Source organism: Lissotriton helveticus, chromosome 2_1 (assembly GCF_964261635.1).
Source record: "Lissotriton helveticus chromosome 2_1, aLisHel1.1, whole genome shotgun sequence".
NCBI classification, from domain to species: Eukaryota; Metazoa; Chordata; class Amphibia; order Caudata; family Salamandridae; genus Lissotriton; species Lissotriton helveticus.
In genome coordinates, this window is record NC_136059.1 from 694070202 (window position 1) to 694084515 (window position 14314).

The following is a 14314-nucleotide window of genomic DNA, read 5'->3' on the forward strand; positions in this document are numbered from 1 at the left end:
GCATCACGTGACTCCGCCAAGGCATCGTCCGCGTACGAGACGTCAGCGAGGTCACATAAGTCCCACCCCGGCGGGCCTAAGTCAGCTTTCTTCTGAGAACTTTTCTGCACCAGAACGCGGAGCCACCGGACAAAAAATTGTGGGAGCATGGGAACAGTGTGCGAAAGAGTAGAAAAACAAAAGGGAAATGGAGACAAGCGACACCATAAGGAACAGTGCAGCACTACAGTGTCCAAAGACAGGGGCAGAAGAAATAACAGAGCAGAGCCCTGAGCAGTCACCCTGCCAGTACATAGACAGCCTCCCCCCCGTGCCCCAGAGACTAGGAACGTGCGCAAAAAAGTCATGACACATGTAGCAGGCCTACCGCCCCCCTCCAGAAACAAGGAAGGGGAGCCAGTCCCAAGATAGATAGGAACAACAAACCTCCAAGCCACCCAAGCATACAGGGCAACCACCCCCCAAGGAACAAGGGCAAGGCACGGCCAGATGACCCCTATTCAGAGGTCAGCAGAGGGGCCCCGACCCCTAGCAGCAAGAGGAAGGGAAGGGAGGATAGAGATTGAAGGCAAACCCCCCAAACCTGGAGTAGCTAGTGCAGCGGGGCACAGGAGCACCATAACCCCATCCTCTAAAGAACCAAAGAGGAGGAAGGAACCATAAAAAGACGGAACCACCCATCAAGAGCAAAAAAAGGCACTCACAGGAGACACAGCCCCCCACCGGGAGGCGAGTACCGAAGACCAACCCAAGGGTCCTCGCAGAACGGGGAATAGGGCGTGAAGGAATCTGCAGCTAGAATCATCTCTATCAGATACATTGTTACCGAAGGTAAGTAACTCGTACATCTGATAGAGACTACTAGCCGCAGATTCCCTCACGTAGAATAGATATCCTAGCAATACCTACGGGGAAGGAGGGTCTGCGAAAGGACCCCACCAGCCTGGACAGGAGAGAGGGTCCCACAGGGGACCAGATCTGCGGACCAGGAAGCAACCTCGTCCCCTCCAGGCAAGAGGAACCCCCACAAGCAGAACACCACTGACCCCAACAGGATGTAGGAGGAAGAAAGAAGACTGAAGAGGCCTGTCCCTCACAGCAGATGAATCAAGGGCAAGGCCAGAGAGGCCGAAGCACCCCACTCCCCTACAAGGCAACAGAGCTTCCATCCAATGCCAAGACAGGAAGAGGAAGAAGAAGAAGAATCCTAGAAGGCCCAAGGAAACAAGGGAAAAGAAGGTGAGCCCACCCCAGATGGAAGGCAACAGGACAGCCAGAACGGCACCAACAGTCATAAGCCGCAAGAAGAACAGGCCAGGGCCCCAGGAAGACCGGGCAGGCGATGTCTGACAAGGGAGATCACAGAATCATCCCAGCTCTCAGGACAGGAGCAGGAAGGTGAGGAAATGCCCGGACACACCACTACGAGGGTCCGCGCACACGACCTCAAGAAGCAATAGCAACATACATAAACGCCATGAACAGGCACCCAAAGGCGACCAGAACTCCCTAGCAGAGAGCAAGCTATATAACAGCTACCACTACCCTACATAAGGTACGTAAAGTCCCAAGACATGGGAACCCACGGAAGGCTTGTTAAGCAGCCCAAGAGAAAACAGGAGGCCTAATCTCAGAGCCAAGTCTGTGCAAACAACTCCAGGAAACACAAACACAGGCAACAAGGGGCAGTCCAGCAGCCAACAACGTCATAGTCCCAGCAAGGAGGACTCGAATGGCCATAAAACACGCTCCACAGCAAGGGCAACCGGTCCAAAGAAATGTCTAGAACCAGCTAAACTCAGAAGTCACTGAGGAGGTGAAGGAGGAGGAGGAGGAGGAGGATAAGGCGGAGGAGGAGGACAGAGCCCTGCCATGAACCTTTGGATGCCGGAGACAGCCGGGGCATGGAACAACAGGCTGCCATCGAACGGAAGATCAATCAGCCACTCCCGAATATTTTCAGGGAACGCGCTGTCCCGAAGCCAAGCATGGCGACAGAGGGCGACTGAGGAAGCCATGGCCCAGCCCAGCACCTCCGAGATGTCCAGAGCAGAGCAGAGAATAAAGGCCGCTAGCACCCGGCAATCCAACACATGTCGCTGTAAGTCCACCTGAACAGTCTCTTGGGATGATGTGGATCCCAAAGACTCAGCCGAGTCCCACAAACAAGAGGAGGCCCTAGCCAACGCACATAAGGTGTTAAGGACCCGCAGGGCAGCGCTGGTCGAGGCAAACATGTTGCGCCCCCAAGTGTCCAACCAATCGGCGGAGTCACTAGTTGAGGCACCGGATCCCCTGAGGCAGGCACCTCCAAGCCCCCGTCAGGGAAGAAAGGAGCGAACCCTTGAGAGAAGCAAGAGCTCCCTCCCACCATAGCCCTGGTGGAGAACCTCCAAGAGATGGTCCGCCGGGAAGTGAGCAATCGGGTCACCCATGCGCAGAATGGACACCGCGTGAGCGAAGGCCGCACCCACCTCCGGAGGGCCCCGCGGTGGAGAAAGCAGCTCCTCCATGAGCGACAGCTGCAAACTAAGGTGGCCGTCCCTGAAGCCAAGCGGGGCGGGCAAAGGCCAGACTTGGAAGTCAAGGGTCAAACGGCGGCCCTGGAACGACACCGACTCGCCCTTCGTCGAGACAGCCGCCTGGCTGGAGAAACGAGAGGGACGGGGGAGTGACACGAAGCCCTCCGCCAGCCTCGGCACAGGATGTGTCGGAGGCGGCCCGGCGACCCATGCGGCGGCGCCAGGGACGATACAACCTCCAATGAGGCAGCCGCCTGCAGGGAAGGACGAGAGGGGCCCGGAAGGGGACGAGGGGTCCCCACCTAGCCTCGACCCAGAGCAGGTTGAGGAGGGTCCACCGACCCCTGTGGCACCGCCGGACCAGCAAGTGCCGGCGCCGTGGTGGCGTCAGCTCAGCCGAGGACAAGGCCTTCGCCTGCCCAGTTAACCGAGCGGGACTCGGGAATGCGACCCGAGCCCCAGCGACCTCCCATGACACCACAGGGACTCCCGCAGGAGTTTGTGGCGAGGCAGAGGCACCGTGGTCAGAAGGAGGGACCTCCGAAGGGCCACACCCCAACAGCACCACATCCTCCATGCCTGGATCCCAAACAGCCGGAGCTGGAGCCACCGGCGGCACCGCAGAGGGCCCCGCGCTAGGCAAGGGAACAGCGGACGCCCCAGGAAGGGAAGGAGGAGGAGACGCCAGCGAGGCGTTTAAAGCCGCTGCATAATATGTCTCCATCTGGACTCTCAACCCTCTGTCACCGGGAAACAATGGATAGGAGGACGACACGCGGGCCGCATCACCCGTGAAGAGCCCCCGCCCCCGGCAGGTCGAACACCAGCCCCCGGGGACAAACTGCAACACTTACCCACTGGGGAGCGACTCTCTCGTGACATCGGAGAAGGGCGAGGACGGCGACAACGGCAGTATCTGAAGCCGTCTGCCGAGGTTGATCTAGGAGAGGAGGCTGACCTTGAGAGACTCGCCGAGAGTAGTTTCATCCGGCGCTCCCGCCGCGACTTCGGCTTCAACTGTTGGCACGCCTCACAATCAGTGGTGCTGCGATCCACCCCTAAACACCACATACAAATGAGGTGAGGGTCCGACGCCGACATAGGACGCCCACACGACGTGCAAGTCTTGAAGCTCGAAGGCATGCGCACACTGTTCCACCACAAAATTTGACAATTTGGAAGAAAAAAGGGCCCCAAACAGGCCTGAGCAGAGTCCGGATCTGCAATGCACGCGGAAAAGGAAAAAACTGACGTAGGCGTGCCGGGGTGGGACTTATGTGACCTCACTGACGTCACCTACATGGACGACGCCTGGGCCAAGTCGCGTGATGCCGCCCCGGCGCGCAGGGATGCTGTGGCAAAATGTTTCCGGATCCAGTCTCACGCCTGAGGATAATTCTACGTGAAGGAATCTGCAGCTAGTAGTCTCTATCAGATACAGAATTTCACAAGAAGGGTAGCAGAAAGGGTGTTACATGTATAGATCAAGGAGAAACTAGAAATGCACGAGAAAGGGATCGCATTAAACAAGCTATATAGAAACTCCCCAAGGAGGAGAAAAGTAAAAAAGTCCCTATAAGAGGTACTAAACGTTATTTATAGACGTGAAGTGCCAGGGTAAAAGGTTCCAGCAGTTAGGTTGCGAGTCAGAGTTTATAAACTCTAGACCACAAGAGGCTCTGATAAGTAGTGCGGAACATGTCATTAACAGTGTAATAAGGGTAAGAATACCTGCAGGAATCCAAATACCACACCAGGAGTCACCAGTAGATGGGACAGATAACCATGGACACCGCCACGGAATGGAAGAAATGAAGGACTAACATCCCCCATACAAACTGAAATGGGTGGATTTAGGGAGACAGACTGAAGCAAGAGTAGCTGGTAAGTTTCTGTTCCACTCCGACTGTCGCAAAAACCTTGCAAAGCAGAGTCGGCCTGAGCACCAAAAGGATGAGTGGCATTAAAGGGCATGTTGAGCATGTCGAGCAAAGTGGTCTGAACAATTTCTGAAAAGAGAGAAGGTGCAGAGGTAGACAAGAAAACATAGCCACTGAAGAAGCAATGGCCCAACCTACCGAATCAGTGGTATCCATCCCACATCTAATCATTAATTTAGCCACCTCTTGCCCATCCTGGATCAACTGGGTACGCTTGCTCCACGTGTCGTCCGAAAGCGATAGCAACAGACGTGTCAAAGAATCTCACAATGTAAGTGGTAAGCATCCAAGAACGCAAGATGTATTAATGGAAATGAAAGCAGAACTTGTGGAGTACAAGATATGCCTGCCACAAGCGTCCTGTCTCCTGGAATCTCTGTTTGACGGATCACAAGGAAGAGAGTCAACATCATACAAGGGCGAAGCAGCCTGGAACACTAAACTATGAGAAGTAGGTTGCGGGAGGAGACAGGCCAGATCACAAGGGGCCGGACGGTGTCTCTGAGATCCACCGGGGCCCCTGTATCAGGTGTAGCCCAGCTCCCAACAAAATGTTATATAAGACGTCACTATAGGGAAGCAGCAGCTCCACCCATGTTTGGATCTGATGTAGAACGCCAATTAGGGAATCTTTAGATTTTTCTACAGAAAGAAGAGTCAATCCAAATTCAGAGCAACTCGCCTTAGCTAATCAGCTAAAGAGGAGCATAACACTGTAGAAAGACCATTAGGAGAAAGTATGCCTGAGGCTGGGGAAGACTCTTAATCCACTAGCTTCCCCCAGTTCAGGTAGGCAGCTATCCTCCATGGTAGCTGAGCAGCATCAGATATGGGGTGCAGAAACCTCGACTTGCCCCCATCACCTCCTAAACAGTGTACACTGAAGGAAAAATAATTGAGGGCACCACAGGAAGCAGAAGAAGGGTGTCTGAGATGGGCGGAACAATTTGCTCCACACTCGACGTCGGTGGTGCCGAGTTGGAGATGCCTCGAGGCAGGAAAAGGGAAAATGTCGTTAGTCTCGATCGGCGGCGACTAATTGGATACAAGCGCCGAAGGTGGGAACCCCAAACGGCTATACACCTGCATCGAGACAGAATCGACCATCAAACCAGAAGGCCTAACTAAATCCGAGAGCAAACCCGCCGGCGTGGACACAGTCAAGGCACTTCAGTTCTCACCTCCTTGGGGCCGAAGGCGCTCGAGGGGAAGGTGAAGACCCAAAGATGGCATGCAAAGTGCAATAAATGGCCACATCTGGGTCAGAGACACCCCGGCTCCAAGGTAGACAGGGAGGCCCTGGGCATACTCTTGCACAGAGTCCTCAACCCGAGGAGGCGTGAAAGCTGGGATCTCAGCAGGGTGAAGACTGAGGATGGCGCAACTTCGACCGCCTGCATTGAGACTAACCATGTGCGTTCCCATGGACATCACGTCCACGGGAACGGCTCCTGGACCGGGCCTGCAAACGGACCATGCAGAGACTGCGAGAGCCCCGCCAACAGGAGCATCGTTCGACGTCCCCGCAGCGCCTTTAGTCATCGTAAACGACAGGAGTCGCACTACCCGGACTCATGGCACTCTCCGAAGCACCACAAAGAAATGGAGTGAGGGTCCGTGGATGACATCTGCCATCCACAAGACCCACGAGGTTTGAACAGAAAAGCACACTGTTTTAATGATTAAAACATCAAAGTAGGCCAAATTCAGCCTGAGGTAACCGCTGCTCCAGATCCACATTGTAAGTGCGGAAAAGAAGAAAACTGATGCCAGCGCATCGGGCTTATATGGACGTTGATGTCGCATACGTGAACGACGTTGGTACCGATTTGCATGAGGCCCTCTACCGACAGGCAGGGGTACTGCTGGAAAGATTTCTGGATCCAGTCCGGCGCCTGGGGAGAATTATAAGGTAAGGAATCTGCAGTTAGACATCTTCATCAGATAGAGCTTTAATTTCTTCAAATTGATAATGCTATTTTTCTATACCAATCGTGAAATTATTATTTGAAGGCTCATTGCAGGTCCACATTTAAAGCTATACTACATTACTGATCCTAAAATTACTGATACCATAGGTTTGTGTTTCACAAGGTGCGGCATCAAGTCATCATTCCGAGCTCACATCTCAGGCTGAGGATGAACGTGGTAATGATGCATTATTTTAGTTTTTCCAATGTGAAATACTCAGAAAGTGTTATATAATATTTTTCCTTCATAAGTTTCAGCAAGATAAAAACCTTGCTCTTAACAGAGATTACACTCCAAGTTTGGATTAAAACTCCTATTGATGCCCAAATCAAGATTACCATGGGAGTAGCAATGTAGTTCTGAGTCAATATTGGACTTTAAAACACTAAATAGGCATCCTGAAAAAATCCTAGTGTTTATGTTTTACAATAGATAAACTATAAGTAATTTTACCATTTTTGTTATAGCAGTTTGGCCCCATGCACAAAACCAAGCCACAATGTCACCAGTACATTTCTCTGCTTATGACGGCCAGTTCACTGGTGGGCACTGGCAAGCTGCAAAGTCAGGACTGTGACGCCCATTCTGTCACCAGCTGTAGGCAAAAGTCATGGAACTCAGTGTGACCTCAGGCTCAGCAGCCAACCAGGCACAGCTGGGACTCTTTTTGCTGGCAGAGGACTGCAGCATCCTGGGGCACACATTGCAGTATTGACACAGGCTATCAGAGCAAGGCAGGGGACAGTATGTATCAGTGAAATCCTGTCTTGGTGCTGTCAGTCTCTATGCCCTGTGTGCTGAGGCTTCTCTCAATTCTATCATCATTAGCCTTTCTTCAGCCTAAGCAACAGGGTCATGTGCTGTTGGAGTGTGCCCTATGGCCCAATGCTCACTCAATAGAGAGGTGGCGGGGGATCCCCAATATACTTATCACTGGCTCACTTAGTTTACTTGAGTTACTCCAATCTTCTAATACAGGAGCAGGTGACCGTCCTGACTTGCTCAGAAGCGGTCGCTCCTCACGCTGCCACCAGCTCAAAAATTGGTATCGTAGCGCTATACTGCCAGACTGCTCATTGCCTATTAATCAATTGCGCATTGCTCGCATTGCTTACTGAAAATATTTGTGCCTGATTATATTGATATCGTAGCGCTATACTGCTAGACTGCTCATTAATTAATATCGTAGCGCTATATTGCTAGACTGCTCATTAATCAATATTCAATTGTGCATTGCTCGCATTGCCCGCTCAAATTATTTGTGCCTGATTGTGCCGGCGCCACTGCCCATTTCATAGCAATAAATAAGATTGTGCCCCAATCTCGTCCTGTTTCGCTTTTGGTTCTGCGGCCATTTTTGTTGTTGTGCCTCCCAGCCCGGCTCTCCACCCCGCTCCCGCCTCCCAGCTGCTCCTCCCTCCCACTGAAAGTTAAGGTTCAACCCGTTCGATCAAGCGCTGTGACCGTCCTGACTTGCTCAGAAGCGGTCGCTCCTCACGCTGCTCCCTGCTCAAAAATTGGTATTGTAGCGCTATACTGCCAGACTGCTCATTGCCTATTAATCAATTGCGCATTGCTCGCATTGCTTACTGAAAATATTTGTGCCTGATTATATTGATATCGTAGCGCTATACTGCTAGACTGATCATTAATTAATATCGTAGCGCTATATTGCTAGACTGCTCATTAATCAATATTCAATTGTGCATTGCTCGCATTGCCTGCTCAAATTATTTGTGCCTGATTGGGCCGGCGCCACTGCCCATTTCATAGCGATAATTAAGATTGTGCCCCAATCTGGTCCTGTTTCGCTTTTGGTTCTGCGGCCATTTTTGTTGTTGTGCCTCCCAGCCCGGCTCTCCACCCCGCTCCCGCCTCCCAGCTGCTCCTCCCTCGCTCCGCCCCCCTCCACTATCCTCTTATGTCGGAGCAACATACGCGCAGCGTTCACGCGTGGCGGACGTGCCCTATGCGCGCTGAAGGTGCGCCAAAGGTAAGCCCGTCTACGCCCGTCCGCGCGCCCGTCCGCGCCTAGACCGCGCCCAGTGCCAGACACCCTGGTCCCCGCAAAATCCACTCCACCCGCATTACGTACGACACCGCTACCCTCTCAGCACTCAACTCCGGCCGTCTCCCAAACTGCCACCAAGCCACCCCAGGACACACCCATGGACCTTTCTCCTGCCAATCCTGCAAGTTCGACTGCATCAAGACCAACACCAAATCCACAAAAGCCAAACAGACCTCCGATACTAACCACCTTAAGTGCATCCTACTCAACACCCGCTCGGTACACAAACACGCCACTGAACTATGGAACCTACTAGATACCACAACGCCGGACGTCGCCTTCCTTACAGAAACCTGGATGAACGCCTCATCAGCACCCGACATCGCCATAGCCATCCCGAACGGCTACAAAATCGTCCGAAAGGACCGCATCAACCAAACAGGAGGAGGCATCGCCATCGTCCATAAGAACACCATCCGCATCACGACCAGTTCCGACGACAACCTCGCAACCGCCGAACACCTTCACTTCCAGATTCACACCGACAATAAGACCATACTCAGAGGCACCCTCATCTACAGACCACCTGGCCCCCACACACAATTCAGCGAAGACATCACCGACTTCATCAGCCCACACGCCCTCCCCTCCGAGAACTACATTCTACTAGGAGACCTCAACTTCCACCTGGAAAAGAACAACGACAGCAACACCACCACCCTTCTGGACAACCTCGCCAGTCTAGGACTCAAACAACTGGTAGACACCCCCACCCACCATGCCGGACACACGCGCGACACAATCTTCTCCTCCAGCAAGCACATCTCCTTCAATCACGCCATAGAACTCTATTGGACGGACCACAGATGTGTCCATTTCAACTACAGAAAAACCACGACCCACCACCAGCCACAACAAATCCCCCGTAGAAACTGGAACAAAATTACCACCGACCAGCTCGTCACATCGCTACACCAAAACCCTCCCGCCAAATCATTGGACCCAAATCAAGCAGCCATCAACCTCACACAATGGATCACCCACAGCGCTGACAAATTAGCTCCCTTGAAAAACCATCAAAACAAGCCAGGTAGCAAAAAAGCCCCCTGGTTCAATGACGACCTTAAAAAATCCAAAAAGACCTGCCGCTCCCTCGAGAAAGCCTGGCGAAAAAACCCAAACTCAGACAACATGACCGCCGTCAAGAACGCCACCCGCAAACACCACCAGCTGATCCGATCCACCAAGAAATCAGCATTTAGAGATCGACTCGACAACAACGCCCACAACAGCAAGGAACTCTTCAATATCGTCAAAGAATTTACCAACCCCACAGCCGGCACCAACGACATCACCCCCTCTCCAGACCTCTGCGACTCTCTAGCCTCGTTCTTCCATAGCAAAATCGTGGACATACATAACAGCTTCAGCAACCAGTCCACCCCCCCCACCTCCGAACCGAACCCCCCACCACCAAACTTTACGCCTGGAACCCAATCAGCACTGATGACACCATCCGCTTAATGAACTCCATCCACTCCGGATCGCCAACCGACCCATGCCCCCACTACATCTTCAACAAAGCCGACTCCATCATCGCACCCTATCTCCGAGATGCCATCAACTGCTCCCTCAACACCGCCACCTTCCCAGAAAGTTGGAAACATGCCGAACTCAGCGCCCTCCTGAAGAAACCCACAGCAGACCCCACCGAACTTAAGAACTACCGCCCCATTTCGCTCCTCCCATTCTCTGCCAAAGTTATTGAGAAAACCATCAACAATCAGCTCGCCACCTTCCTCGAATCAAACGGCTCCCTCGACCCATCACAGTCCGGCTTCCGAGCCAAACACAGCACCGAGACCGCCCTCATCGCAGCCACAGACGACATTCGAACACTACTTGACAACGGAGAAACAGCTGTCCTTATCCTACTGGACCTCTCCGCAGCCTTCGACAGGGTCTGTCATAGCACCCTCATCCAACGCCTCAGCAACGTCGGGATACAAGGAAAAGCATTGGATTGGATCATCTCGTTCCTCTGCGGAAGAACCTAGAGAGTCCGTCTCCCCCTGTTCAGATCAGAGGCCACTGAAGTCATCTGCGGCGTACCACAAGGATCTTCACTCAGCCCCACCCTCTTCAACGTCTACATGAGCCCCCTCACATCCATCGCGCGCCAACACAACCTCAACATCATCTCCTACGCCGACGACACCCAGCTGATCCTCTCCCTCACCAAAGACCCAAACACCGCCAAAAACAACCTACACGAAGGGATGAAAGACGTAGCCGAGTGGATGAAGAACAGTCGCTTAAAACTGAATTCAGACAAGACTGAAGTCCTCATCCTAGGATCATCCCCCTCTGCGTGGGACGACTCATGGTGGCCACCAGCCCTGGGCAGCGCACCCAAACCTACTGACCACGCACGTAACCTGGGCTTCATCCTAGACTCCTCCCTCTCGATGACCAGACAAATCAACGCCATCTCATCTTCATGTTTTAACATCTTACGTATGCTCAAAAAGATCTTCCGCTGGATCCCCACCGAAACAAGAAAGACGGTCACCCAAGCACTTGTCACAAGCCGACTAGACTACGGTAACACCCTCTACGCCGGAACCACAGCCAAACTACAGAAAAAACTCCAACGCATTCAGAACGCCTCCGCCAGACTCATCCTAGACATCCCCCGCCACAATCACATATCCGGTCACCTGAGAGACCTCCACTGGCTCCCCGTCAACAAGAGAATAACGTTCCGTCTCCTCACCCACACACACAAAGCCCTCTACGACCTAGGACCCAAATACCTCAACACGCGCATGACCTTCTACACCCCCACCCGCCAACTACGATCGTCCAACCAAGCCCTCGCCGCGATTCCTCGAATCCAAAGATCCACCATGGGAGGAAGATCTTTCTCTTACTTAGCGGCCAAAACCTGGAATTCTCTCCCCACCCACCTCCGCCTCACACAGAACCACCTCTCCTTCAGAAAACAACTCAAGACCTGGATATTCGACAAATAGTATACTCCCCCTCCCTCAAGCGCCTTGAGACCCTCTGGGTGAGTAGTGCGCTATACAAATTTTTACTTGACTTGACTTCCCTCAGTAACATTTCTTCCAGTCTCCCAACACTTCATCTAAACGACTGTGGAGGTCAAGTGGGAGTGTAGGCCACTGTAACTGAGCAGCGCACGTGGAGTGGTATACCCAGATTACCCAACCGTGTCACGAACAGGCGCAGGGAGGTATGCATATGCAAATAGCGGTTTGCATTCCCTGCAAACTTCTAGCAAGTCACCCCCCCACACACGAATAACAGACATATTTTCTTTTCCCTGTAAAAGGCTTGGGCCAGCTCTGGTCTTGCCAGATGTCATTTCAGGGAGAAAAACCCAAAATATTATTTTGATCTTGCAGTATGCACCATTAAGGTCAACCATGCCACCCAACTGTAACTCGGTAACTGTAACTCAATACTGGCATGCATTTTTATCGGGTAAGACAAGGAGAATAGGAACATGCTAGAAGGTTCCCACCATTGATCAACATACTGCTTATGCATTTTTTTGTATGGAACATTTAAATACTGTCATTAACTCAAATTACCTTTTGTATGCATCTGTAGCTTGAATTCTTAATTTCAGATGTTCATTTAGATAACCAAGCATTGCAAATGTCGAGGGGTCACTCTGAATTCTTTCTGGAAAGTAATAAATGTCCACAATGGAAATTAATGTTCTAATAAACCTTGGATGTAGAAAATAACTTGAGTAAGGGAGGTACATGTCTTAAATATAGGCTAGCTCGAATCCTGAAAAATAGCAATATACGTATAATCTTAATAGTTTCTGTGATGGATAGCATGTTTCTCCCTAAGTTTCATCCACTAATGAAAGTAGCAATGAGGAAAGACTGGATTTCAGAAATCTGAATATACACTAGATGGCAGTAGAACTACATTAACTTCATCAAGATGCCAACAACTGCATAGTGTTGAAGAAATGTCCTTGCTCAATAAAGGAAGCAGCAAACTGAACAATAGGCTGGTAAACATTTTTCGAATGTACTCTAAGTAGAATCCTATGCCACGGAAAAGAGGAAGGGTAATTATGAACTCTTCAGAAATATTGTGATCAAAGGTATGTACCTTTATCTTCTACTGGATTGGATTCTATTGTAGGCTGTTTAGTAAATTCATTTTAATTGGTGTGTTTAGATAGCATGAGCTTAGCCCCAGGAGGTTAGACTGGATTGTAAAGCCTGTGGAGCGCTGCTAAAGAGAAGGGGAGCACAGCAAACTGAAAATGCTCACGGTCGATTTTCACATTTTCAATTGTACATTTTACTTCTTTATTTAGATACACTTTATTAATCTGTTAATGTTGTTTAATATTCTAAGCTGTCCCTTGAATAGGCTACGCGAACCCCCAGTGGTCACTGGCCCACAGGTTAAAAACCACGGTTTTAAGGTGAGGAATCATCAGTGGTTAGAAGTATCCATAATCAAAATAATTGTTTACTTTTTATTTTTATTATAGACAGTTTTAGCCTCATGACCCTGTGATTAACTTATTTTAGATTTTGTGTGTGAGGGCTGCGGCTCTCTAAATTATGCTTTATACTTTACTTTATGTAATTTCTTTTACAGTGATGTTATTAACTAATGCAATAAGGATTTGAATCCAAACTTGGTTATGGAGAAACTATTAAAAGGGCGTACACTGAAATAGGAAATGAGTGTGCTGTGGTATACGACATTACCCATACAGGACACTGCCTAGGAAACCTGGATTGCCTTGTGACCAGAGAAAAGGCCTCACAATCTCTGATGCTACAGCTCATTTTCACATAAGATTCTGCTTCAAACTGATTCTATTGTGAAACCTTTCAATAAAGGCATTCATGTGTGTTGGATACGATGTAAGGAGTTAATCAGCACGAGGAAATCATCATTATTAGAGAATCATGAATGACAAAACAGGAATATATGGTAACATGCAAGTACATTTTGCTGGGGAAAAACCCAGCTTAATGCTTTGGCAACTAACCTGTGAACTTGCTCATAACAACCTGGGCTGCCGAGATGGCATTCATTTGCAGGATATTATATTTATAAAGTTCTGTATTCCTGTTTGTCTTGTCTTGCAGAGTTGAACACACCCAGTGCGCGTATCCTTTTGCACCTTCAGTCTTGCAATAAAAAAGCAGAATGTCTCAATTACACTTTGCAATATTACTACTTCTACATAACTTTGCCCGAAAAACATTCCCAACTGCAAACTGTTTTAAGATAATTTAATCGCCAACGCACCTACAGATTTTTAATAACAAATGATAACAGTAGAAATAAACTCCAGTAATACTAAAGACTGGACTTAGAAAATCTTGCAAAAGCAGTCAGGCATGGAGAGACCATCGCTACAGAGTGAAAAGTATGTATCAACATCATCAAAAGTCATTGCTTGTTGGGCAAGTTACTTACCTTTGGTAACACCTTATCTGGTAGAGGCATAACTAGCCGCAGATTCCTTACCTTTGAACTTCCCGGCATCAGGCTGGATCCGAAAGATTTTTTCTTAGCAGTACTGGTAAATGGCGTTGGTCGACTCTGCGTGATGTAGTTGGTGTTGTGTTAGTCGTTGTTGTGACGTCCACTTTGTCAATATAACTGTCACTCCGGCGCACTGACGTCAGTACTTTTCACAACTTCCCAGCCATGAAGTGACCGATCATGGTGTGTTAAAAAGATAACTAGGGCTCTGAAAGGGAAAAGCCCTGACACTAAAAACAATTCCGCAGTGCGGGGAGGATGGGTGAGTCGGTACGGAATCTGCAGCTAGATAAGGAGTTAGATTA

At 50.3% G+C, this 14314-nt stretch overlaps 1 protein-coding gene across 1 annotated transcript in view; it reads right to left on the reverse strand.

Annotated features, from left to right (window-relative positions):
• SKIC3 (SKI3 subunit of superkiller complex) overlaps positions 1–14314 on the reverse strand; it is a 1397627-nt gene that overhangs the window by 509014 nt on the left and 874299 nt on the right. The window contains exons 26-27 of the mRNA XM_078675399.1: positions 13507–13648; positions 12065–12158 (exon numbers count right to left, since the gene is read on the reverse strand). Coding sequence (XP_078531525.1) covers positions 12065–12158; positions 13507–13648 — 236 coding nt within the window. The remainder of the gene's footprint in view (positions 1–12064; positions 12159–13506; positions 13649–14314) is intronic.